This window comes from Equus przewalskii, chromosome 6 (assembly GCF_037783145.1).
Source record: "Equus przewalskii isolate Varuska chromosome 6, EquPr2, whole genome shotgun sequence".
Lineage (NCBI taxonomy): Eukaryota > Metazoa > Chordata > Mammalia > Perissodactyla > Equidae > Equus > Equus przewalskii.
Window position 1 is genome coordinate 2914523 of NC_091836.1, and position 23763 is coordinate 2938285.

At 64.0% G+C, this 23763-nt stretch overlaps 1 protein-coding gene across 1 annotated transcript; it reads right to left on the reverse strand.

Moving 5' to 3' along the window:
• Nucleotides 1-1407: 1407 nt before the first annotated feature.
• Nucleotides 1408-23731, reverse strand: MAP2K2 (mitogen-activated protein kinase kinase 2). The gene is made up of 11 exons (XM_070622593.1): nt 23414-23731; nt 19470-19680; nt 14406-14552; nt 10115-10192; nt 9811-9862; nt 9570-9694; nt 8807-9020; nt 6901-6965; nt 5614-5675; nt 4533-4578; nt 1408-2861 (listed from the first exon to the last, which is right to left on the reverse strand). Exons 1-11 carry the CDS (start codon nt 23503-23505, stop codon nt 2751-2753), a joined length of 1203 nt encoding a protein of 400 aa, XP_070478694.1. The 5' UTR covers nt 23506-23731; the 3' UTR covers nt 1408-2750.
• Between the last annotated feature and the right edge of the window lie 32 nt (nt 23732-23763).

The window sequence follows — 23763 nt, forward strand, 5'->3', positions numbered from 1 at the left end:
ACAGACAGCGGACACTTGGACGGACCCCCAGCAGAGGACCGCGGCCGCGGCAGGAGCCAGGCGACTCCGAGGGCCTCCCGCCGGGCTGTCGGCTGAGCTGCTCCGGGCTCCGGGCACCAGCGGCAGCGAGAGGACCAGGCGGGACCCGGGGACAGCGCACGCGGTCACCTAAAGTGCTGTTTGTTACGATGAAAGATTGAGCTGAAAAAAAAACTCGCGCTGACGAGTCGCTGGATGTTTTCTTCTAATCCGAGCACAAAACAGAGTGAGGGGCCGGCCCGGGGGCGAGCGGTTAAGTTCACACGTTCTGCTTCAGAGGCCCAGGGTTTGCGGGTTCCGATCCTGGGTGCGGACATGGCACCACTTGGCAAGCCATGCTGTGGTAGGCGTCCCACATACAAAGTAGAGGAAGATGGGCACGGATGTGAGCTCAGGGCCAGTCTTCCTCAGCAAAAAGAGGAGGATTGGCAGCAGATGTTAGCTCAGGGCTAATCTTCCTCAAAAAAAAAAAAAAAAAGAAAAGAAAAAGTAAAAAGAGTGAAAAGAACACTGACAAGGGGCACCCAGCGCGCCAGATTCTGCAGCTCCCATCCGCTTCCTGCTTGACTTCTTTGTTTGGGACAAAGAGGTCAGATGGGGGGGCGCCGGGGGGGGGTCACGGGGGTGACACGTGTCCACAGGTGGCCCCGAACAGCCACGAGAAACCTGGACCCCGCTGTCCAGGCCCCTCGGTCTCAGAACCAAGGAGCCCCTGGCTGGCCCCCACGTGTCATGAGACCCCAAACCCACGGCTGTGCGGGTTTCACAGAGGAGGCTGCCCCGTACAACGGGGACCCTATGAGCACGTCGCTGGTCTCGGAGCAGTGCCCCCAGGCCTGTGTGTGGTCAGCTTTGGCCCGATGGTCGGGAGCAGCCAGGCCTGGACCGCCGTGAACCGTGGAGGGTCGGGGGCTGGATTACAGGCTCCAGGTGTGGGGTGTCCACAGGAACGGGGGCAGGAGGAAGGGGACACCTGGCAACGGGCTGTGAGAACAGTCCAGAATGCAGACAGCGGCCTGTGCTGGGCTGACCTCCCCACCGGCTGCTCCTGGGGGCGCCCCGTTTCCGAGCCGCCTCCCCACCCCCACCCTGGCGGCCGCACCCCGCCCATCCAGAATTCTCCCGCTCCCCTAGGACCCGGTCGTCGTGGTCTTTTAGCCCTCGCAACGGCAGCCAGCGCTGCTAAGAGGGGTCAGCCTGGCCCTGAGCGGTGACGCGCTCAGGACGGGCCCGAAGACGCGGCCCCCCTGACCACCAGCACCAGGCCCCGTGGACCAGGGCGAGGAGCACGGTTCACACCTGAGACCTGCCTCCCCCTGAGGATGCTCCCGAGGGAGCCGGGGACCCACAGAGCGACACCTGCGCCACTTTTAGTTATCCTTTTTATTCTTTGCTGAATCAGGTGAGGCTTTGGGGGCAAACTCTGAAGTGGCAGAAACCCGGACAGCCGGTTGAAGGAGCCGCCACCTTGTCTCCTCTGTGTCCACAAAAAAAAAACACAGGAGACGAGAAGGGTCTCCCTAAGAAGAGAAGGATCCCGCAGTTCCTACAGGGCCACAAGCCTCCTCTGAAACCCAGGGCCGGCTCGGCCCGACCAGGTTCCGGCCGTGCCTCCCGCGCGGGGGGATCCCGTCGCCGGCAACTCGTCACAAACCGGCATCAGCGGGTTTCTAGCCTTCAGAAGCACCGGGAGTGGCTCCCAGCTCCGACATCTTCAGGGCCTGGCGGAGGAGTGGCCCTGCCCTCTGCCACTTCCTACTGCCGGTGGCCCAGGGGCGGCCCTCGCCGTCTGCGGCGGCACAGCCCAGAAGGCAGGGAGGCCGGGCCTGGCTGGCCACCCCAGTGGACGCGGCCACCAGGACAGTGTCTCTCCTGCCGGCTCATTTCTGAGGGGCTGTGGCTGAACGGTCCAGCCCGAAAGAGACGCAGCCGGGGGTCCCGTGTGCCTTGCCAGGCGCGCGCAGAAGTGACAGAGCCGCCTGCCCCCGCCCGTGGGCCTGCAGGCGGGGGACCCGGCCTTATCTGGGGATCTGCTGGGTGACAACCGCACCGGCAGCCTGGAAACCATCACTTCCTTCCCGCCGGGCGAGCGTCAGCGTGGCGGCCGCTGTGGAGTCAGGCTCTGCCCAGGGGCTCTGGGCAGGACCAGAAGGTTCCTCGGGGGCACAGGGCCCGCTCCGCCTGGACAGGCCGGCTCGCCGCATGACAAGAGGCCGGTGTGGCCGGGCAGGGAGAGGACCCCATGACAGCTCTGCTGGGGAGCCCCCGAGGGGCAGATGGCGGGCGAGGGGGTGACACAGACGCGGGGCAGTAGCAGTTTCCTCCCCTGGGGAAAGGCGCCAGCGTCTGGGGGTCCCTCTCGTGGCCCTACCTGGCGCGGGTAGCGCCCCCCGGCGGGACCGGAGCTGACGCCCAAGAGTGAATGGGACAAGGAGTACGATGCTCCGTTTGCTTTTCTTTCCCCGATTTGTTGGTTTTCTTAAACCTAAGTGAGCAGGTTCTGAGAAGACAAGGCGAGCGGCATCCCGCGTCCCGGGGACCAGAGGCCACCCTGGCCGGTGGCTGTGGCACGTGGGGAGGAAGTTGGAGGCCGGCGGCTGGAGCGTCGCCCCGGAGGGTGGGCGGGCGGGAGCGGGAGGCGGCCGGTCCTGGCGAGAAGGGCGGGCGCGGACGGGGCAGGGGACGTGTCCCCGGCGGACGGAGCCCAGCGGTCACACGGCCGTGCGCGTGGGCGTGCTGGGCTGGTTCAGCCGCAGCGTCTTACACAGCCAGCCGGCAAAATCCACTTCTTCCACCTCCGACCGCTTGATGAAGGCGTGGTTCTGGAAGGGAGGAGGCCGTGAGCTGCCACCGCGGGGCCCGCCGGGCCCAGAGGTGACCCCCCGAGAGAAGAGGCCACGGCCCCGGAGGACGCCCTCAGGACGGGCAGGGACCAGACCCAAAGGCACCATGACATGGGGGCCGGGTCACTCCCTGGGGGCCGTCCTGGGCGGTGTGGGGGGTCGAGCAGCATCCCTGGCCCCACCCACTCGATGCCAGGAGACCCCCAGTGTGACAGCCACAGACGTCCCCAGCCATGGCCAGTGCCCCCTGGGGCAGAGCTGCCTTGGGTGGGGACGTCGGATCTGAAGGACAGGACTCTCTGTGATGACCACTCCCCTAGGTGTCCCGTCTGGTGGCGGCCACGGGCCACACGAGCTCCTGGGCCCCGAAACTCGGCTCTGGTGGCTGAAGGACAGAACTGTGCGTTCCAGGTCATTTTAAGGAACTCGGCCGCATGTGGCCGGCTGTCCCCATAGGACGGTGACAGCAGAGCGCTAGGTGGTCCTGGGAAGGGCCGGGAGGCGGCTCTCGTCTTCCTGGAGGAGGAGCAGTGACAAAGCCAGCCAAGCAGCCGGTGGCTCTCCTCAGGACGAGACCCGGCGGGTCCCCTGCACCGTGTGGCCGTGGGAGCTGGGGCCGTGCAGCGGTTTCTCCACCCCGTATATGTGCACATTTTACAAGAAACACGTATTTTCTACGTCACCCATTCTCTTAACCCGCGTTTCTGGAAAACCTCTATGTCAGACACAACGAGGAGTTTCCAGAAAGTCAGGCAGAGCCCTGCGCACACGGCGCTCCAGGCTTGGCTTTCTATCCCGAGCACGGCAAGTGGTGGCACAACTGGGACAATCGCCACAAGCAACAGAGGGAGGTGGGGTGGGACAGGGTGCTGGGGCCTTCTGGGAGGAGGCGCCAGAGTGGAGACCTGCAGACGGGGAGCAGGAGCATCCTGTGCAAAGGCCCTGAGGTGGAGCGTGGCAGGGAGGCGGGCTGGAGGACGGGGAGGATGGGGGGCGGGCGGAGGCGGCCAGGCAGCGGGGTCTGGTCCTCGGGCGGGCTACCAGGACCCACTGAGGGGCACCGCTCGATTGTTTACAATGCCGCCATCCACCAGGGATCAGAGTCCCCTTTGCTCACGTTCGGACACCTGAGACGGTGACATCCTCCGATTGAAGCTGGCCCTGCTTTCTTCCAGGGTCACATAAACAACGGGCTTCCTAGGAGGGCGCTGGAATGTCGCCGATGGTGGACATAACACGGGGGCGCCGTGACGGCCTGCTAGAGGCCAGGGGTCAGCCCCACTTCGTGGCCGGTCCCCATCCATGCCAGGGAAGGCGAGTTTGTGTGACCGCCCTGGTTTGAGGATGCTGAATGCTGTGGGTTTAGAGAAAGGCCAGCAGCCCGCGGCCCCCCGACAAGCCCGAGGCGGGAGTGGCTGGAAGCTCACAGCTTGGTGGCCCAAGAGACACAGCCCGACCCCCCGCACGGAGCTCGGGGACGTCGCGGCTCTGGATCCTTCCCCGAGCGGGCCAGGGAGAGCCAGTTCTCCACGCCCCACGCTCTGGACAGCAGGGTCGGCTCGGGCCTGGCGGGGTCCCCTCTCCCGAGGAGGAGGGGGCGGCTGGGTGGCACCTGCGCCCCGTGACCCCCGAACCCGCGACGTCACTCACCATGAGCATCTTCAGATCCGCTCGCTCGGCTGGGTTCTTAATGAGGCTGCGGTTCCACGGGGCGGCGCCGGGGGAGACAAGACCGGGCGGTTAGTCGTAGCTGGGGGACTGGCGTCCGAGCTGTGACCCGGCAGCCTGTGCCAGCCTGTGCCCGGGGATGCAGCGAGGCGCAGGACCCATCCCACTGTCCCCCGCCACCTGGCACCCGTGGTGTCAGGGCAGGACGCCCCCGGGTGGGGGAAGGGCAAGGCTCTGTGACCCGGACACCAGGGAAAGGGAAAGAAGGTGGGAAAACCCCCGGCTGCCGCTCGGTCAGAGGCCCGGCAGCCACTGCAGCTACATTTCTAATAAAAACCCCAAGTTCGGGAGTCCAAATGTCAAAGTGGAACTTTTTCCTTCAAAAAAGCAGAACTGCCTAAAGGCAGCTGCCTGAAGCAGCCTGGGGCCGAGCGCCAGCTCTCCACACGTCACGAAACCTCCTGCATGAGTATAAAAACGTTCACACGACCAGCAACTGGATTCGCAACATATTGTGCTGGCCAGAGGTCGTGCAAAGGGCCGGTGGCGCCTTCACCACAAAGAGCACATTTGCTGCTGTGAGTCAGGCAGCCCCTGGGGCGGCAGCATCTGCTTGTCCTGACATGCAGGGTGGCCCCAAAGGCAAGTAGGGCAGCCTGGTCCCTCCTTCTCGGTCCACAGCCCGCCCACCCTTGTCCCTGTCCGCAGGCCACTTCCCAGAGCATGCTCGAAGGCTTGGAGCCTGGGGGGCTGAAGGCCAAGAGATTAGGACGTGGGGGTGCCTGCCAGCTGAAGGCAAGGCGGGAGCAATGTGGTTTCCAGAGCCCAAGACCCTGGTTCACCAGGGCTGGGGCGAGCTGGGGGCGGCAGCCAGGCCTGTAGCTCAGCAGCCTGGGAGAGGGAACCTGGGTGTCCGGTGAGCCCCGGGATCCGCCAGCCACTGCCCGCTGCCTGGCCTGGGAGGACGGTGGGGTGTGGGCGGCCATCCCTGAGGCGGGCGGGGCCTGTGCCGGTTGGCACCTGCCGTGGCCCGCCCGAGCCCGTTGAAGGCCTGGCACCTTACCATTTATTTACAAACTCCTGGAAGTCCTGCGTGAAGGCGCCGTGGGGCAGCTTGGGAGGAGGCTGTGGGAGAGAACAGATGGGGGGGTCAGGCGCTCAGAGTGGCTCCAGAACCACGGAGGGGATGGCACCTTCCAGGGACCCTCAGGATGCGCCTCCCCGCTCCGCACAGCAGCCTCCCGCAGGCCCCGCCGCCCCTCCCGGCTGGCTCGGACTCTTCCGGGCCTTGCTTTCGAAAGCTCTCGTTTGGGAAGGAGGGAAGGAGGGCAGGGCCACCCTCACCTTACAGACAAGGGTGGTCACCCTGTCATGCTACCCACCTCGGTGGGCCCCGGGGAAGGAGCAGTGGGCCTGGACCACACAGAGGGCAGCCAGCTCCAGGTCTTGGCCCGAATGCTGAGGACCCCAAGGGGCTGGCCCGGCACATGTCCCGGGGTGGGGACAGGCCCATCAGGGATGGCGGGGGGAAGAGACTGTCCCAGTGACACCCACAGTGCCTACCCCTCCTCCACTCTCTGTGTCCCCAAGTCCTGGGCCCACCTTCCAGCTCAGGGCTGGGAGGGCCGGTGGCCTCTGGAGGACTGCTGGGCCAGGCGCTGCTGGAGGTGCAGGGAGAGCTGTCACCAGAGCCACGGCGCCCTGCTCTGACCCACTCACCTCAACACCCAGCCCTGGGCCGCACTTCTCCTGGACTCTGAAGGGCCGCGGAAAACATCCGGCAGCCCCCAGAAGGCCCAGGGAGCGGGCAGGTGTGCCGAGGGCAGGCGGGCTGTGGGGTCAGGCCGCGAAGGGGCAGCTTCCCTCTTTATGCCTCAGTTTACTAGTCTGTTCACGGGGAACATTTGCACCACCCGCTCACGGCCGGCCCGCAGGCCTCCGCGCCTCCTCTCCAGGGGCGCCCGGGCCTGCACCTTCCCAGGGGGGCGGGATCATTTACGGCTCCCTGTGCCAGGGCTCCAAGATGCTCTGGGTGTCCGAGCTCCAGGGAGGGCCAGGCTCCCAGCCCAGCACCCGGCCACAGGCCTCGGAGCGGCCACCGTGGGAATTCTGGGCTCAGTTTTGCACAAACAACAAGACGTCCCTTGGGGAGCACGGATCTGGGTTGTGGAGGGAGGACAGTCACCTATGGGTATGGCTGACACCCTCCTAGTGACACGGACACCCCTCTCCCTCCCCATCGAGACCCACGTCTACACGTGGCATTCTCTCCTTCTCAGCGCCGTATCCTGGCAGGAACGGCCTAGTTCCGTCGCTGTGAAGACGTGCCGAGGGGGCTGCGCATACACACCTCATTCACAATATAGTCCAGCAATTCGAAGATGGCCATGGCCGGCCGGCTGTCCATCCCGTGACCTGCCCGGGGGGAGAGAGACAGCGGTGAGGCAGGCAGGTGGCCCCGCGCCCACCGGCTTCTGGGTCGTGTGGACGTGGCCGGCGCCCTCCTCCCCACACCGCCTGAGCTGGGGGCCCCCGCTAGCCGGGCGGCCATGCTCCCGCACCGCCTTCCTGGGATGGTCACTGCTTTCTGAGCCTCTGGCGAATTAAAACAAAACAACACGCCACAATGCACAGGGGCGCTTTTGGAGAAGTCACACATTCAGCCCCGTGCTGCGGCCAGGCCGGGCCCAGGCCACCACCCCTGCTTTCTGGCACGCAGGTGGGCGTGGGGGAGCTGACCGAGAGCAAGGACGGCAGTGTGACCTTGCACGGACACGGCAGCAGGCCCCACATGCCGCTGAGCGCGGGCGGGCGGCCGGGGGCGGCTGACCCCTGTCCTAGACCCAGCTGGCCAGGTCCGGGTTTGGCAGCTGGACTTTCGCCTTCTGTCCTCTGTCCTCAAATGGGCACGTGGGCCGGGGCAGGTGCTGGCGGGCCGAGGCGGGCGGGCACAGCCCAGCGGTCCTCCCCACAAGGAAGGGGTCACGGTGGGACGCCCACTGTGCCATCTGGGAGCTTGGAGGGGCGGAGCGGGGACCTCAGGACACAGATTGGGGGTAGGGGGCTCCCTCCTGGAGAAAAGCAAGACCCCCTAGCACTCTGAGTGTGGCAGCAGAAAAGGGGAGGGTCTGGGCTTGAAAAAACTGGTAAAATCACCAGCTGGCAACCCAAGCGTCCGTCAGCGGTGAACGGACACATAGCGTGTCCACCCACACACTGGACTATTACGTGGCCGTGAAGAGGAGCGAGGCCCTGACACAGCTGCACGTGGACGGACCTGCACACACAACGCTGAGAGAGAGAAGCAGACACAGAAGGACACACAGCGTGTGATCCCACGGACGTGAAACGTCCAGAACAGGGAGATCCACAGACAGAGAGAGGGCTCGTGGGGGCCAGGCGTTGGGGGGGTGACTGCTGATGGGGAGTGGACTTCTTTTTGGGGTGATGGAATGTTCTGGAACTATATTGTGGTGATGGTTGCAGAACCTTGTGAAGATACCCAAATCCACTGAATCGTACGCCTTAAATAAGTGAATCCTACGGTGTCAGTTCCATCTCAATAAAGCTGTCACCAAACAGAGACCAACTACAGTACACGGAATGTTCCTTTGGACTCCCGTTTAACTCAACTCTTTTCCCGTCCTTTAAAGACACACACACACAGAGCCCTACGTGCTGCTTCCTAGTTAGGCCACCTCAGCTGTGACCTGCCCCCTTGCCACCCCCGGAACTGGCTGACATGGTGGCCTGACGCCCACTGGCACTCGGGACCCAACCTCCCCGGCGGCCGCCCTAGGAACCGAGAGCCGTCTCCGGCGCCCCGAGCCTCCTGTCCCCCACGCCAAGCCATGGGTCGGGGCTGGATCCGACCAGCCACCCAGGGGATGTCCAAGTCAAGTCCCGTCTGGGGCTCCCCGAAAGGCAGCATGTGGGCGGGGGGAGGAGGGTGCTCGTGGGGCCACCCTTCCCGCTCTTCTGTCTGTCTGAACAGCTTTGCAGAAAATGTTGGAAAAACCCAGCAGCCGTGGGCTTGGCCGGGGAGCCGCCTTGTGGAGCCGCCAGCTGGCGCCGACAGGTGCAGCTGCCCGGCCGCAACAGCTTTGGGGCGCTGCTTCCAGCATTGTCCCCAGAAGCCTCAGGACCGGCCGAGGACGGCTAACCACAGTGGGCACGGCCCCGGGGTACGGGTGGGGCCGAGGGCCCGCGTGCCCGTGGCCACCACCGCTCTCACCAGAGTCTGGATGTGTGCATACCACTGATGGCGCGTCCGGGGGGCCTGGGCCGCGGCGAGGTGCTGGGGGGCTCGTCTTCCGCCCCGTCAACCACGGGCCGGCCGAAGATGGCCTCGAGCTCCTTGGCGTCGGGCGGCGGGATGGGGTACCTGCCGACGGACAGCTCCACCAGGGACAGGCCCATGCTCCAGATGTCCGACTGCACGGAGTAGTGCGTGCCCTGCAGGCGCTCGGGCTGTCGGGCGACACAGAGAACGGCGACGCCTGGAGGGCACGGCTGGTGGCTGGGACCCCGAGCGCACCAGGACCAGGGGGCGTCGGACTCCCTGATGCTCCCCCTGCAGCCCCGCCACCCCCGAGAGACCCCCAACGGAAAGGAAGCAGTGCCGCCTCCCTGGCCCGCCTTGGGATGGAGAAGCCACTAGCTGGCGCCCACAGCGGCCCCATAAAGACGCGCCATCTGCTGTCCTCCACAACAGCCCCCAGACTGGCTTCTCAGTCTGCTGTGAGGACCCTCGCACGTCTCCTGAGATACTCGAGGGCTCAGGGTTAACTGACGGCTGCCCCCATCCCCCGACTTGTGCTGCCAGTGGAGGGAACCGGCAGACCTTTCCAGAACAAGAACCCGAGTGAGGGGGGACAGTGACCAGGATCGCGATGGGAGGGAGAAATGCAGCGGGGACAGAGCACGTGCGCCGGGACACGCAGGCTCTTGGAAAATGGGGAAGAGCTGACGGGCTGAAGGCCCGGAGCGTGACGTCCAAACGGCCCTGGAAGGACTTACGGACATGTACGAGCGAGTCCCCACGAAGGAGTTGGCCATGGAGTCGATGAGCTGCCCGCTCACCCCGAAATCGCACAGCTTGATCTCCCCTCTGGAGTTGACCAGGATGTTGGACGGCTTCACGTCTGGAGCAGAGTTGGCGGGTGAGGGGTCGCTCGCAGCCCGCCCGCCGCCCTGCCCCGCCCCACCCGGGAAGGTGTCCGTCCGTCCGTCCGTCCGTCCATCCGTCCGTCCGTCTCACCTCGGTGCATGATCTGGTGCTTCTCCCGGAGATACGCCAGGCCCCGGAGCACCTGCGGGGAGCCACGGGGGCGGGTCAGCAGGGCAGCACGGGGGGGGGGGCCTCCTCTCCGGACAGGCCCACGGGCACGACCTGAGTGGCCCCCGCATCTGGGACAAGCTCAGGGACCTGCTTCCGGGGCGAGTGTGCAGAGCAGTGAAGCCACGGCCATGAGGTCCCGTGCTGGGGGCTCAGGCACCTGCCCCCCGCAGGCTCCTGTGAGCGCCCAGGGCTGCGGAGGCCGGGGGGCGGGCCGCACACTTACCGCGATGCTGACCTTCCCCAGAATCTCCTCGGGGATTCTCTTGGCTTCTTTCAACACCTGGTCCAGAGAGCCGCCGTCCTGGGGGTGGCACAGGAGAGAGCAGGCCGCTCTGAGCCATCGGCCAGCCGGGCCGCCACGGTGGCAGGACATGGGCACCCCCATCCCCGGGCGCTGCAGCTCCACCCCCTCCCCCCCAGGAGACGGCCGAGCGCAGGCCTCCTTTGGCGCCTCCGCCTCTGGGCCTCAGGGTGCGCCCCACAAGGGGGAGGAGAGGGGTGCCGGGCGCTCTGCAGGCGGCCCGGCCTTCCTGGGACCAGGGCCCGTGGTTGGTGGTGACTCAGCTTCGAGGTGGCCACGGCAGCAGCCGGCGGGGAGAGCCACGGAGGCAAGGGCCGCGTGGCTGCCAGGCCTGCAACCGGAGTGGTTGTGAGGACACCCAAGCCAGACCCGCCAGCATCTGCGGCCAGGGTCCCCTCCCAGCGGGCGCTGCAGCCCGAGTCGGGGTGGAGGGGAGTGACACCTGGAAGTGGTGCAGGAGAGGCCGAGCCCACTGCCCCTCCTCTCCACGACCTGGCCCCGCCAGGAAGGGGCTCCAGGATGAAGTGACAGCTCCGCCCTCTCCCTCAGCTTGTCACTGGCTCCACACTGCTGTGCACTGAGCGTCCGACAAAGGACCTGACATGGGTCACCCCAGTCGATCCCTCCACCCCGGGTGGGGCCCCAAATCCACTGATAATGAGGAGACGACAGAAATCAAGCATCTCGTGCAAGGTCGCCCGACAGCAAACCTGGAGACCAAAGCCCAGCGTGTCACCGGTTCCAGCCCAAGGTGCCTCTGAGGGGCGGGGCTCTGAGGACACGGCTGGGTCCTGACCACTGGCCAGAGCCTGCCGTGCTCGCCCTGCACGCCCCCGAGGGGACAATGGCCAGGCACGCAGGGGATGAAGTTGGGGCCAGAACCTGAAGTCACGGATGGGCAGCCCAGAGCCGGGTTCCCTCCGCTGTGCGACTCTAGGCCTGGTCTCCTGTCCTGGCACCCGCCCTACCCGTGCTCGGGAGAAAGGCCGAGTGGAGTTCTAGAAAACTCAACTCAGTCTGAACTTTCGCATGACTCTCGACCAGCTCCACGCTGCGGGCGCAGAGGGTGGGTGTGGCCGAGGCACCCATGGCCGGCGCTCTGGTGAGCCTGGTCTGGCCAGGGTGCCCGCCCGGGCCCGCTCTGCCCACAGGGCCAGACAGGAATGCCTTTTCGTTTTCTGTTTTATCAATCAACCTTAAAAGAATTTAAGTTAAAAAAAAAAACCTGCTTTTTAATTGTGATCCCTGCTCCCCAACGCAGCCCCTTTCATTCTTGACTTCTCACGGGGCTGGGTACATGTGTGCCGAGTGAGAATGTTCTGGAGAACACCTGAGAGAGGCCACGGCGGCCCGCAGCACGGGGACAGGACCACGCTCTCACGGCAGGGTGCCCCCACCTGGCATGGCGACGGGGGCCCAGTCATCTCTGAGGGGCTGTCTGGGGTTGGGCAGCATCCCTGGCCCCACCCACCTCATGTCAGGAGCCCCCCCAGTGTGACACCCACCAATGTCCCCAGACATGGCCAGTGTCCCCCGGGGGCAGGACCACCCGCAGGTGAGACCCTGGTCCACAGCCAGGAGAGTGAAGTGAGCCACTCGCTCGGGTCACGTGGACAGGATGTGGCGCAGGAGACAGCGCACGTAGGTCTCTCTGACCCCGAACCTCACTCTTCAAGCGTGACTAGACACTTTCATTTCGTGTGCGCTTCTGTGTTCCTGAAGCCATACTTTGTAAAGCAGGTGGTGGGTGAGCACGTTTTTCTTATCGAACTTCAAATGCAGGTAAACAGCACTCTGACGCCCCGGGAGTCCACTCGCCTCCCTGAAGTGTGACTTATATTCTTCCAGACGCTTCTGTGCATTGGCTCACCCATGCGCAGAGGGAACACAGCGCTTGAGTCACACACACAGGCGGGCTCGCGCCCGCCTCTCCCTCCCGGGTCCCCTCGTCCGCCCACACGCTGACTTCGCTTCTCCTCCGCAAGGTGGCCTGGTGTCACCCCCACTGCACATGTCGTGTTGTTCGCTGTCACAGGACAACGGGGTGCACAGGTCAGCGGCTGGGTCCCAGCCACCCGGCCCGAAGACGCCCACCGTCCGCTGCGGCCATGCCCGGGGCGCTCCCGGGAGCGGGTTTGGGCCTCCGGGGCCGCGCCAGCCCTGCAGTTTCTGGGTCCCGGGCGCCAGTCCTGCTGCGGGCGGGGGAACCTCCCGTGCTGACTGGGGCTGCCCGTCACCAACGACGTCTTGTCTCCGACGCTGGAGCTGGAATCTCCCAACTGGAAACAGGAGCCGACTTGCACGGGAACCCACGGACGAGGCCTGGTCCTCACCAGGGAGGCCGACCAGGCGTGTCATGATGGCGACGGGAAGGGAAGCGAAGCTCACGCGACACACGGGGAAACGGCGGAGCGACGGCGGGTCCTCACCCGGTGTTCGGCATGCCCGGGCCCGGGAGGCAGGCCTCTGATCCCAAGCTGAGGCCCGACTCCAGGGCGCCATTGCCACCGCCCTGGGCCCCCAGGGCATACGAAGCAGCGCGTGAAGGAGGCAGAGACACCCTCAAACACAGGAGCCCCCCATGCCCGAGGGCCGCCTCCCGCTCCGTCGATTTACTGTCACTTTGTTCTCCGCGTGCCTTCCTCACCCAGGGTGCCCCCTCCTGGAGGCGCACCCCAAACCTGCACATCGTGCCTCCAAGGCTGTGCACGGGAACCCGGCCCCTCCCGACGGCGTCTCCTCGCCCGCGTGTCGCAGCCGCGCTGACCCTCCTCGCACGCGCCTCACCAAACCGACCCAACCAGGAAGCCCCGAAGGGCCAGCACAAGAAACAGGAGGGATCACCAGCGCCTCCCCGGCTCCCGGTGGTCCCTCTGGGGGCTGCGGGGGCGGACGCCTCCTGTCGAAACCGAGGCTCCACCATCACCGAGAATGGAAGGGGAGGTGTGGGGATGGCCCCCATTTTTGGCAAGAGAACTACTACGATGTTCAATGTTCGGGGGGGAACAGGTGGGGGGGCCTGAGAATGCTGGAGGGGAGGGAGAGAAAAGGAGGCAGGGTGAAGAGGGAAGAGGATGGGAGGAAGGATGAAGGGGTGGGGGGAGGAAGAGGTGGGAAAGGAGGAGGGGGAGAGGAAAGAGGAGGGGAGGGGAGAGGGAGGAGGGGGGAGAGGGAGGAGGGGGGAGGAGGGGGAGGGGGGAGGGGCAGCTACAGCACAGAGGTGGCTCCCTCAGACTACCAAGTGACTTCGTGCCCTTTTGTGCCCCTTGATGCCCCGTCTGCACGGTGCCTCTGCCAAGTGGGTGGGCAGACATGGTCTCCCTCCCCCAGGTGAGGAGGGGGCTCCAGGCGGGGAGCACCCCCTTGGCACTCCCTCTGAAGCTGTTTCGCCACCTGCCCGCCCGCTCACAATGCCTCCTCGAGGCCGCCCGGCGCTTGCTCAAATGCGCTTCCTGCCTTCGTTACAAAACCGTCGGAGGGGACGGCGCGTTGGGAAGGCGTAACCGAAGGCGCGCGGCCTCCAGCCCCGCCGCATCCTGGTTTTGCAAGGGCCCCGGTGGGCCTGAGCCGGACACTGGGCGGCAGGCAGCGTCATCCGTGACCGGCGCACTTGGCAGAGGGTCGGCAGCGTTTCCTCCCCCGGCCCTCAGCTCTGACCACTTCTGCTTTCAGACACCCCATCCCACCCATTTCTGAGCTTCAAGACCAGCATTTCCTAACAAGGAGACACATCAGAAGCAACCGTGGCGGTTTAAAAAAAGACGGGTGCCACCCTCCACCCCGGGGCCTGATTCCACAGCTCTGAGCCGCTGCGTGCCGGGCCCGGCTTGCAAGAGGCTCCCCGGACCGCCACTTTCTCCTGGGCAAACGCTTAACCACGTGGACCTGGCCCAGCCATCACACTGGAGGACTCGTCCATGACCATCCGCGTCTGGGCAGAAGGTAGGGCAAAAGCCAGAGCCGGCTCTCTACACGCCGACAGGGAAGGAGTTCCGGCACGCGTCAGGTGGAAAGGCAAGGTGGGAAGACGGTGTTGGTGTTTAAGAAACAGAGGCGCCACGTGCACACATGCTGATGTGGGCACCGACCGCCCCCAAAAGACCCCCTTGGAGGTGGCTGTGCTGGGGCCTCCGAGGATGGCCTGGAGGGACACAGGCAGGGCGGGCTCCTCTCGCCGGGCACCCTCGGCCCTGTCCCGCCCGCCTGTGCTCACCATGTGCTCCATGCAGATGCTGATCTCGCCGTCGCTGTAGAAGGCCCCGTAGAAGCCGACGATGTAGGGCGAGTTGCACTCGTGAAGTACCTGCAGCTCGCGGATGATCTGGTTCCGGATGGCCGGCTTGATCTCCAGGTGGATCAGCTGCAAAGGAAGGCGAAGCGGGTCAAGACCAGCCGGCAGAGGGGCGCTGGCGGAGGGGGGCCCGGGGCGTCTGCCCGGAGGTGCTGTGACAGCGAAGGCCAGCCTACAGTGCGCTCCAGGTGCGCATCCACCTAAGAACCGAAAACACACGGCCACGCACCAGCTTGCACACGTGTGTTCACGGCAACACGACTCACACCAGCCAAAAGGTGGAGGCAACCAAGTGTCCTCAGTGGCAAATGGACACACACAGCGGGGTCCAGCCACACGCTGGAATATTACATGGCCATGAAGAGGAGCAAGGCCCTGACATGGCTGCACGTGGACGGACCTGCACACACGACGCTCACGGAGAGAAGCAGACACAGAAGGACACACGGCGTGTGACCCCATGGACGGGAAACGTCCAGAACAGGCCGATCCACAGACAGAGCACAGGCTCGTGGGGGCCAGGGGCTGGGGAGGGGCTGAGGGTGATGCTGATGGGGACGGGGCTTCTATTTGGGGCGACAGAATGTTCTAAAATTGATGGTGGCAACGGCCGCACAGCGCTGTGACCACACTACAACCAGTGAACGCTATACTCTCAAAGGATAAATTGTACGGTACGTGAATTACATCTCAATAAACCTGTTAAAAAAAAATCGCTGGAGCAAACATGTCTCACCCAGCTCCAGGCGGCTCTGTGAAGAGCAGCTTTCTTCCCACCCAATCACAGAAAGATCCAGCCTCTCCCAGGAGCCGGTGCGATGCCCCCCAAGGGGCGAGTGCTTCCCCTGCGCCCTCTCGGGCAGGGTGGGTTTCCCCGCAGCCCCTCCCGCCCCCAGGCCAGAGACAAGGCAGAGCGGCTCTGGTCGCCATCGCCATCGTGGGGGCCCAGCTCCCCTTCCGTGAGTTCAAGTCGGCAGAGGGGACGTCACCAAACTCCCCACGGCGTTTCGAAAGCTGAGAAAGCAAAGGATGGTCTGGAGAGAGGCAGAAAAGACAGCCGACGAGATGCCAGGAGCGACGCCCGACTGCAGACCCCCAGCGAGCCAAGAAAGAGCTGGGGCCATCGGGCCACAGCCCGGCCACTTGGAATCCTGGACACCCCGGCCATCGCGATACGACAAGAACAGGGTGACTTCCGCCCCTTGTCAGAGACACAGAGCCAGACCACAGGCATCTAAAAACGATGCCATCAATTCAACAGACTTTTGCATAGACTTGACCGCACATGGGGCCGGTGACAGGAGAAAGAGACGACAAAGACGCCCCGCTCGGAGGAGACGCCACCCGGGCAAGAGAGGCCGGTGGAGCTGTCTCGGTACAGTGGAGGTGCCCCCGGCAGAGGAACCCCAGGAAGCTGATGGGGGCTCAGGTGACACGGGGGCCGGCCTCGGAGGACGGGCAGGAGCCAGCCAAATGGACCAAGGGCCGCCTGTTCGAAGGCACCAAGGCATGAAGGGGGGAGTGCCGGGGTCGAGGGGCACAGGGCACGTGTGGGGCGTGCCAGCTGCTCACAGCCCCAGCCGATGACCCTCATGACCTTGAGAACTGCGGAAGGTTCCAGCAGCAAGTTCTCCAGGCAAAGCTCCAGGCCTCTAGCTGAAGGTTCTCCACCCAGGTCAGCTGCAGACGCCAGGACACGGCACTCCTTTAGGACAGCGGGGTCACCCCAGACGCCAGGATGCTCTTCCCACCCGCGGGACTGCATCCATGGGGTGACACCCAAAATGCACACACAGATCCGCTTTGAAGGGGCGAGAAGCTGGGCGTGAAGGTGAAGCCGTGCGGAGGGCGGGAGGTCCGCTCAGAAAGCCGAGAAAGGACGGGTGTGGCGAGGCTGACGAAGGGCAGAGAGGGGGACAGAGGCCAACGCTGGCCAACGGAAACGCAACACGGGCCGTGCACTGAATTTTAAATCCTCTAGCCGCCGAGTTAATAGAGTCAAAAGAAATAGGTGAAACGGATTTTTCACATATTTTATCAAAAAATTGCCATTCCGACGTGATCCACGTAAAAATGTTAATGAGGTTTTTTCCACGTGGAGCCCTTGAAACCTGGAGCTTTCCCACGTGGACGGTGGCCTCGGTTGGGAGCCACCGCGTTTCAGAGGCTCCTGTCGTGGACGGCGCAGCGCCCGAGCAAGAACCTCAAGGGAGCCACAGAGGAACGAGGAGCGGAGGAGCGAGACCCCGCTTGGCTCTAGAGAAGCAGAGGAGGGTGGGCAGAGCTGGGGGGAAAGATGGCAGCTGGTGCTATTATGTGGCTTTGGGCAGGTCACAGAACCTCCTTTCTTTTTTTTTTTGGAGGAAGACTAGCTCTGAGCTAACTGCTGCCAATCCTCCTCTTTTTGCTGAGGAAGACTGGCCCTGAGCTCACATCCGTGTCCACCTTCCTCTGCTTTGTATGCGGGACGCCTATGACCGCATGGCATGCCAAGCGGTGCCAGGTCTGCACCCGGGATCCGAACCGGCGAACCCCGGGCCGCCGAAGCGGAACACGCGCGCTTAACCGCTGTGCCGCCGGGCGGCCCCAGAATGTCCTTTCTGGAAGCAAGCAGGCGCAGCTGAACGCAAGGCGGAGAAACGTTCCCTTGCCATGGGGACAGGGAAGGCGAGGGAGGGGAGCCCCGTCAGTGTAACCAACAGGCTGAACTCTTCGCGGATTTCCCCCGGCCCTGGCAAGGCCAAGTTCGGTTCCTGGGCCCCTCAGAGGGATGCAGGAGGAGCCAGAGCACTAGGCCTGAGTCGAGAAAGCGTCTCTGAACAAGCACGAGTGTCTAAGTCAAGACCGGTTTCCTCAGCTCCTAGGTAGCTGGGCTCGTCACCTTCCTGGTGTGTCACTCTGGCTAGGACAATCCTCTGCCAATCCAAGGGGCCGGAGGGATGCTGGCACCAAAGGACGCTGGCCGCACCGCGGGATCCCCATGGCCTTCCAGAAGCGCCCAGCCCAGTCCAGCCCGGATGGTGGGGGAAGGACTGAGGCCACTGACTCCTGGACCAGTTTGTTACTTCAAAACTGAGTCTGCCCTCAGCTTTATCCGGCAGACCAGGCTCCCGGGTGAACCGGCATTCCAGAGGGACCGCAAGGAGCCCGTGACCCCCCAGGCTGGCCGAGGGCCCCGGGCCCCCGGGGAGTGACAGTCCCGAGCCACACGACGGCCAGGGAGCCGGCCTTGTCCTTCAGTGCGTTCACCAAATGGACATGGGCGCCTGGTTTCAACACTGTGGCAACCACAGGAGGTGACGATCAACAGGGAACAAAATCTGAGGTCCTCCGCCCTGCGTTCTTTTGCACCTGTTATTTTTAACTCCTCATTTTGAAAGAATTATTGAAGCACGGGAAGTTGTAAAAACAACAGAGAGGGTCCCCGTGTACCCTTCACCCAGCGTCCCCCGATGGTGACATCTATGACAGAAGGACAGTACCAAACCAGGAAACTGACTGGGGACGGCGTGGCCCACTGGATGGCGGGACTCATCTGGCCTCTCTGGTTTTTTCTTTTGAGGAAGATTAGCCCTGAGCTAACATCTGCTACCAATCCTCCTCTTTTTTGCTGAGGAAGACTGGCCCTGAGCTCACATCCGTGCCCATCTTCCTCTACTTTATATGTGGGACGCCTGCCACAGCATGGCTTGCCAAGCGGTGCCATGTCCGCACCCAGGATCTGAACCGGCGAACCCCGGGCCGCCGAAGCAAACGCATGCACTTAGTCGCTGCGCCACCGGGCCGGCCCCTGGCCTCTGCAGTTTTAAACTCCTCACTGCGGCTTCCCAGGGTGTCACAAAGCCGTGGGTGAACTCCAGGCGGCTCTGGTTGGGCAGAGGCTGCCTGGGGGGAGATTTTGGGGGTGGGCGGCGCTCCAGCAGCAGGAGACACAGCAGCAGGCAGTGCTGGATCCCGACAGAAACCAAGCCTGTGCTCAGGAGCCAAAGGCGGGCCCCGCCCGGGCACGGGGTGGGCAGGTGTCCAAGAACACAATTTGGGAACTAGAGGGGGGATGGGCTTCTAGAAAGAGGCGGCTTTTGATGTCTCAAAGAACACGCCTGCATGTGCAAAACAACCTGTCCACACGAAGGCCCCCGTCAGCGTGTTTAGGAGCCACTGTCCCCAAATGGTCACATCCTTCCCTTCTAACCCCCTGCGTCTCCCAGGGACGGTTCCCGCACGCTGAGCGCGAGGCTGCCTTGTGGCGGGGGAGCCCAGAAGAGAGAGGCTCAGCGCCAGGGGCTGCTCCAAGGGTGGGGTGATGGTGATTTCCTGCGCCCACTTGGCTAGGCCACGGCGCCCAAGGGCTGGGTCCCATACCCGTCTAGAGGTCACTATGAAGGTATTTTTCAGATGTGATTTAATATGGGAATCATCAGACTTTGAGAAAAGGAGGTGACCCTCCGTGAGTGGGTGGGCCTCGACTAATCAGGTGACGGCCTCAAGAGAAAAGACGGCAGCGCCCTGAACGAAGAGGGAATTCTGCCTCCTGACTGGCTTGGACTCAACCTGCAACCTCAGCTCTTCCCTGGCCTCCGGCCCCCAGCCCGCCCTGCAGACTTTCACCCTCGCGATTGTGTGAGCTGATTCCTTAAAATCTCCCTCTCTCTTCACACGCACACACGCCCCAGTGGTTCTGTCTTCCTGGAGAACTCTGACTAGTACACGTAGTTTGGTTGCCCCATCGCCAAGGGACCGCCCCCCCCCGACGTGACCATGGCGGCAGAGCCCGTCTCGGGCCCGCGGAGCTTACCTCGGTTGTGGAGTCAGTGTGATGCCCGTGCTATGGGGACCCGATCTGCCTCCTTTCTTCCAGAAAACTCCACCCGCCGCCTTTCTTGAGCCAGTCCACGAGCAGGACGTTTCTGGGAATGTGGCCCTCCCCCACCACCACGGACCCCTCGCAGGGGACAGATGCCCGCCCGCCCACCCGCCGCCGCTCACCTTCCTGGCCATGATGAGGCCCGAAGGCCTGTGCTGGACTTTGGTGACCACCCCGCCGTTGCCGGCTCCCAGCTCGGAGAGCCTCTCAAAGTCATCGTCCTTGAGCTCCCCGACCTTGGCCTTCTGGGTGAGGAAGGCTTCCAGCCGCTTCTTCTGCTGCTCGTCGAGCTCGAGCTCCTCGAGCTTCTTCTGCAGGTCCACCAGGTTCGCTCTGCAGAGACCCAAGGGCAAAGGGTGAGCGGCGGGGCCGCGAGCCGCGGAGACGACCCAATGGCAGCCCGGGGCGCCGGGTGGCTGCTGTGTGCCAGCCCCGGGCTGGCGGCGGGCAGGACGCAGGGAGCGATCGGACCTGACTCCGCGCTCCAGGGGCCCGCGACCCAGCAGGAGAGCGAGACCACCCACAGACGCATGGCTGACCCAAAGCCAAGGCCGCCCCCTCCCTGCACACAAAGGTCAGGAGGGACCTTGCACCCAGAGGACCAGCTCTGCTCTCAGACCCAGGATCCTTCCCGAGACAAGGGCTCCAGACCCCGTCGGGAGGAGACGAGGGAACTGGGGAGACAAGACGGGGGGTCGGGCGAGGGAAGGCCCAGGCCAGGAAGCAGGAGCAGACTTGTTCTGAGTGGCTTCAGGGCACAGAACGAGAACCGATGGGCAGACGACGGAGGTGGCAGCATCAGTGACTTCAATTTACAGGGACAGCACACAGGCACCGGAGGGGGAGAAGGAGAGGCGCGGAATTTCAACACTGCAGACAATTCCAGAGCATTCCCGGCCAGGTGCACGCTCCCATATCCGGGGCATCACGGCACGTTCGACATTCATCCGCACGCACATTCCTGCACGCGGCATTTAAAGACCAACCACGTATATAGCACTTTATTGGGTGATTCCAGGAATCTTCAAAGGAAATTTTGACAATAAGCCATTTTCACTAATGCCTTGACTTTGAACCACATCCTGGAGCAGGGAGCAGCTCCCTGGGGTAGGCAGGCCGACCCCAGCTCAGTGCACACGAGAACTAACCCAGCGTAAGCCACGTGTGCAATTCAGAATCTCTCAGCCGCGTCAAAAACACACATATCAGGTGAAACTAATTTTAATGTATTTGATCTAACCCATCGAAAATATAATTTGCAACAGGTAATCGATATAAACAAATTAATGAATACCCATTTTTACCTGTTTTCATTTTAGGTCTTTGAAACCCGGGCCGCATCTTATACGACCAGCAGCTCCCCAGAATTTGGACAAGACACACTTCAAGTGCTGGCTGCGGACGGGGGGGGGGCTGGTGGAGCAGACAGCGTGTGCAGCTAAGGAGAGTGTCTGAGGGAGAATGGGCGCCCTCGGGTGGTCCTCAGCCACCAACTCCTGAGGGGGTTTAGGGTGAGGGACTCAAGCAGGGGATGAAGCCGGGAGCTGGGGGTTCTCTCGGGGACCTTCGAATGCCCAAGTTCAGCCACAACTCACCTCCAACTTAAAGAGGTGACAGCAAAGGGCGCACAGGCGGGGGGGGGGGGGGGGCCGGCGAGATGACGGTCACCGGGCGATGCCAGTGAGCTAGTATTGCAAAGAGGTGGCTGGAAGGCAGGGAGCTGGTGCCACTCCCAGAGCTTTGCAAACACCACCATCTCGTTGAAGTCTCTCGACCGTCCCGGGGGGTGGGCGCTTGTACCCCAGCCCACGCAGGAGGGAACAGCTCAGAGTGGCTGAGTAACTTGCCGGAGGGTCACAATGCACGCCTGGACTCCAACCTGGGTCCTTGTCGACTGCAAAGCCTGTGCTCAGTGAATGCCTGGTAAACAAAGACCCAACAAAGAAGAAAGGAGGAGGACCCTGACGGACGCCAGAGGGAAAGCAGAAGAATGAACGGATGGGCCCAGGGTCCTGCCCCGTGGGCCTGACGAGGTGGCCTTTGAGGCCAGACTCTGCAAGGTCTGCAGCCCTGCCCTGATGACATCTAAGATGCAACCTGGGGTCAGCTGATTAATCCATTTCAAATTTAATGGCAACTCAACTGTGGTTATAAAAAAAAAACCCTGGAATTCCAACGGCTGGCTTCCTCTGCTGGGGGAATTCTGGAAGGGATGGAAATCAGAAACCACATCAAAGACAGAGCAGAGCAGATGAGGAAAGAACTCTCCCGTAGGAGGGTGAGCAGTGGATTTGTGGAAAGGAGAAAACGTCCCTGCGTGGAGCTGTGCGCGCGGAGACGGAGAAAGATGCCAGCTCGCGCACACACCGCCAAGATCCTCATCCTTCATCCGGGCTAAGGCCACACTGCCAGACAGGACCATTCGCCGGTCACACCTGGTTCTCGCGAGGTCACAGCACAAGCACAGCCAGCGACCCCGGCCAGGGGCCTCTGGGACCGGCTCGCTCTGGTCAACATGGAGAACAGAGCGGGGCGGTCACAGGGACTTCTGGGGCCGCGGCGTCACCCTGGAGAGACCTCACACAGTGCGATGCCACCATCCCACAGCCCACCACCCCGTGGTCCTTTCTCCGACCCCTCCCCCAAGTCCGGAACCGCCTGCACCTCCCCAGCCGCCCCAGAGGCTCTGCTAATCCGTTCGAGTCAGAGTCCGTGCTTATCTGCTCTCAGGGGTCCCAGCAGGTCCCCCACTCCCACATCTCCCCACCCCCCCCCCTCCAAACCCGCCTCACTCCCGGCTTCCCCAGCCTCCTCATCTCTCTCTCCTCTTCCGGGGGGGGGGCCCTCCCCCACTAGCAGGATCTTCTCCTTGTCCTTTCACTCCCTCAGGTTCCCCCCATTAACCCCTTCAGGGATCCCTCTGATCCCACCCCTTCCCCTTTTCCTCGTCTTCTACAGACCTCCTCGTCCCATCCTCACTCCCGGGGCCCCTCCTCGTCCCATCCTCACGCCCAGGCACCCTCCTCGCCCCATCCTCACGCCCAGGCACCCTCCTCACCCCATCCTCACTCTCAGGGACCCCCCTCACCCTGTCCTCTCCCCACAGGGGTTCCCCTGCTCCAAGACCTCTCAACCTGTCCGCACCACTCAGATACACTCCTCCCCATCAGGATCCTGCACTCTGACCTCACTACTCAGGGACGCCCCCCCTTACTCCGATTCCACTGCCTGGGACCCCCCACCCATCCTCTCCCATCAGGAATTCCCCCCATCACCCTGGATTCACGACTCAGGGACCCTCCTAGCTCTGATCTCTCTACTTAGGGGTCCCACACCCCATCTTTTCCCCGCAGGGAACCCCCCTTGCCCTGATTCACTACTCAGAGGCCCCTTAGCCGGTCCTCTCCCCACAAGAACCCGCCCTCAACCTGATTCCACCACTCGGGGACCCCCTCCCCTCATCCTCGCCACTCAGGGACCCCTCTGTCCATCTTCTGCCGAGGACCCCCCTCCCTTCCTCTTTGGGCCCCCTCCCCCTGACCTCACTAGTCAGGGACCACCCACTGCATCCTTTCCACTCGGCGATCCTCTCCCCCTCCACTGCTATGGGCTCCCTCTTCCTGTCTTCTACTCGAAGGACCTCCTACCTGTCCTTTCCTCTCAGGGACCCTCCCACCACCTCCTCACTCCGGGACCTCCCCTCCCCTTGTCCTTTCCTCTCGGGGGACCCCCTCCCCTTCCCTCTCCACTCAGGGCCCCCTCTCCCAGTACCCTCCCTTGGGGGGCCGGCCCCTCCCTCTGAGATCCCCCGTCTCCGGGTTCCCAATCCCCTGCCCAGGACCCCCTCCCCGTTCCCATCGCCTTCCCGTCTCCTCCCTGGGCCCCTCGTCCTCATCCCCATCCCATTCCCTCCTCGGGACCCTCGTCCTCATTCCTTCCCCGGGACCCCGTCCCCATCCCCTCCCCGTCCTATGTCCGGGACCCCCGTCCCCATCCCCTTCCAAGCCCCTCCCCGGGGACCCCCCGTCCCGTGCCCGCCCCGGCCGCGCGACCCGCCGGCACTCACTCGGAGGCGCCCTCGCTGGTGGGGGACGGGCCCTCGGCGATGGCGGGGTTGATGGTGAGCGCCGGCAGCACCGGCTTCCTCCGGGCCAGCATCGGGGCTCCGCGGCCGGCGGGGCGCCTCAGCCGGGGCCCATAGGGGGCGGGCCGGGAGCGGGCGGCGCCGACGCGAGCCCGGGGCTGCGGCCGCGGCCTAGGCGGCGCCGGGCGGGGAGCGCGGGCGGGCGGGGTCGGGCGGCCGGGGCGCCGGGCTGAGGCCGAGGAGACGCCGCCGCCGGGGCCGAGCGAGGCTGACGCTGCAGCCGGAGCCAGGGAGGCCGAGGGAGGGGCGGGGCGCGGCGAGATCGCGGGCCG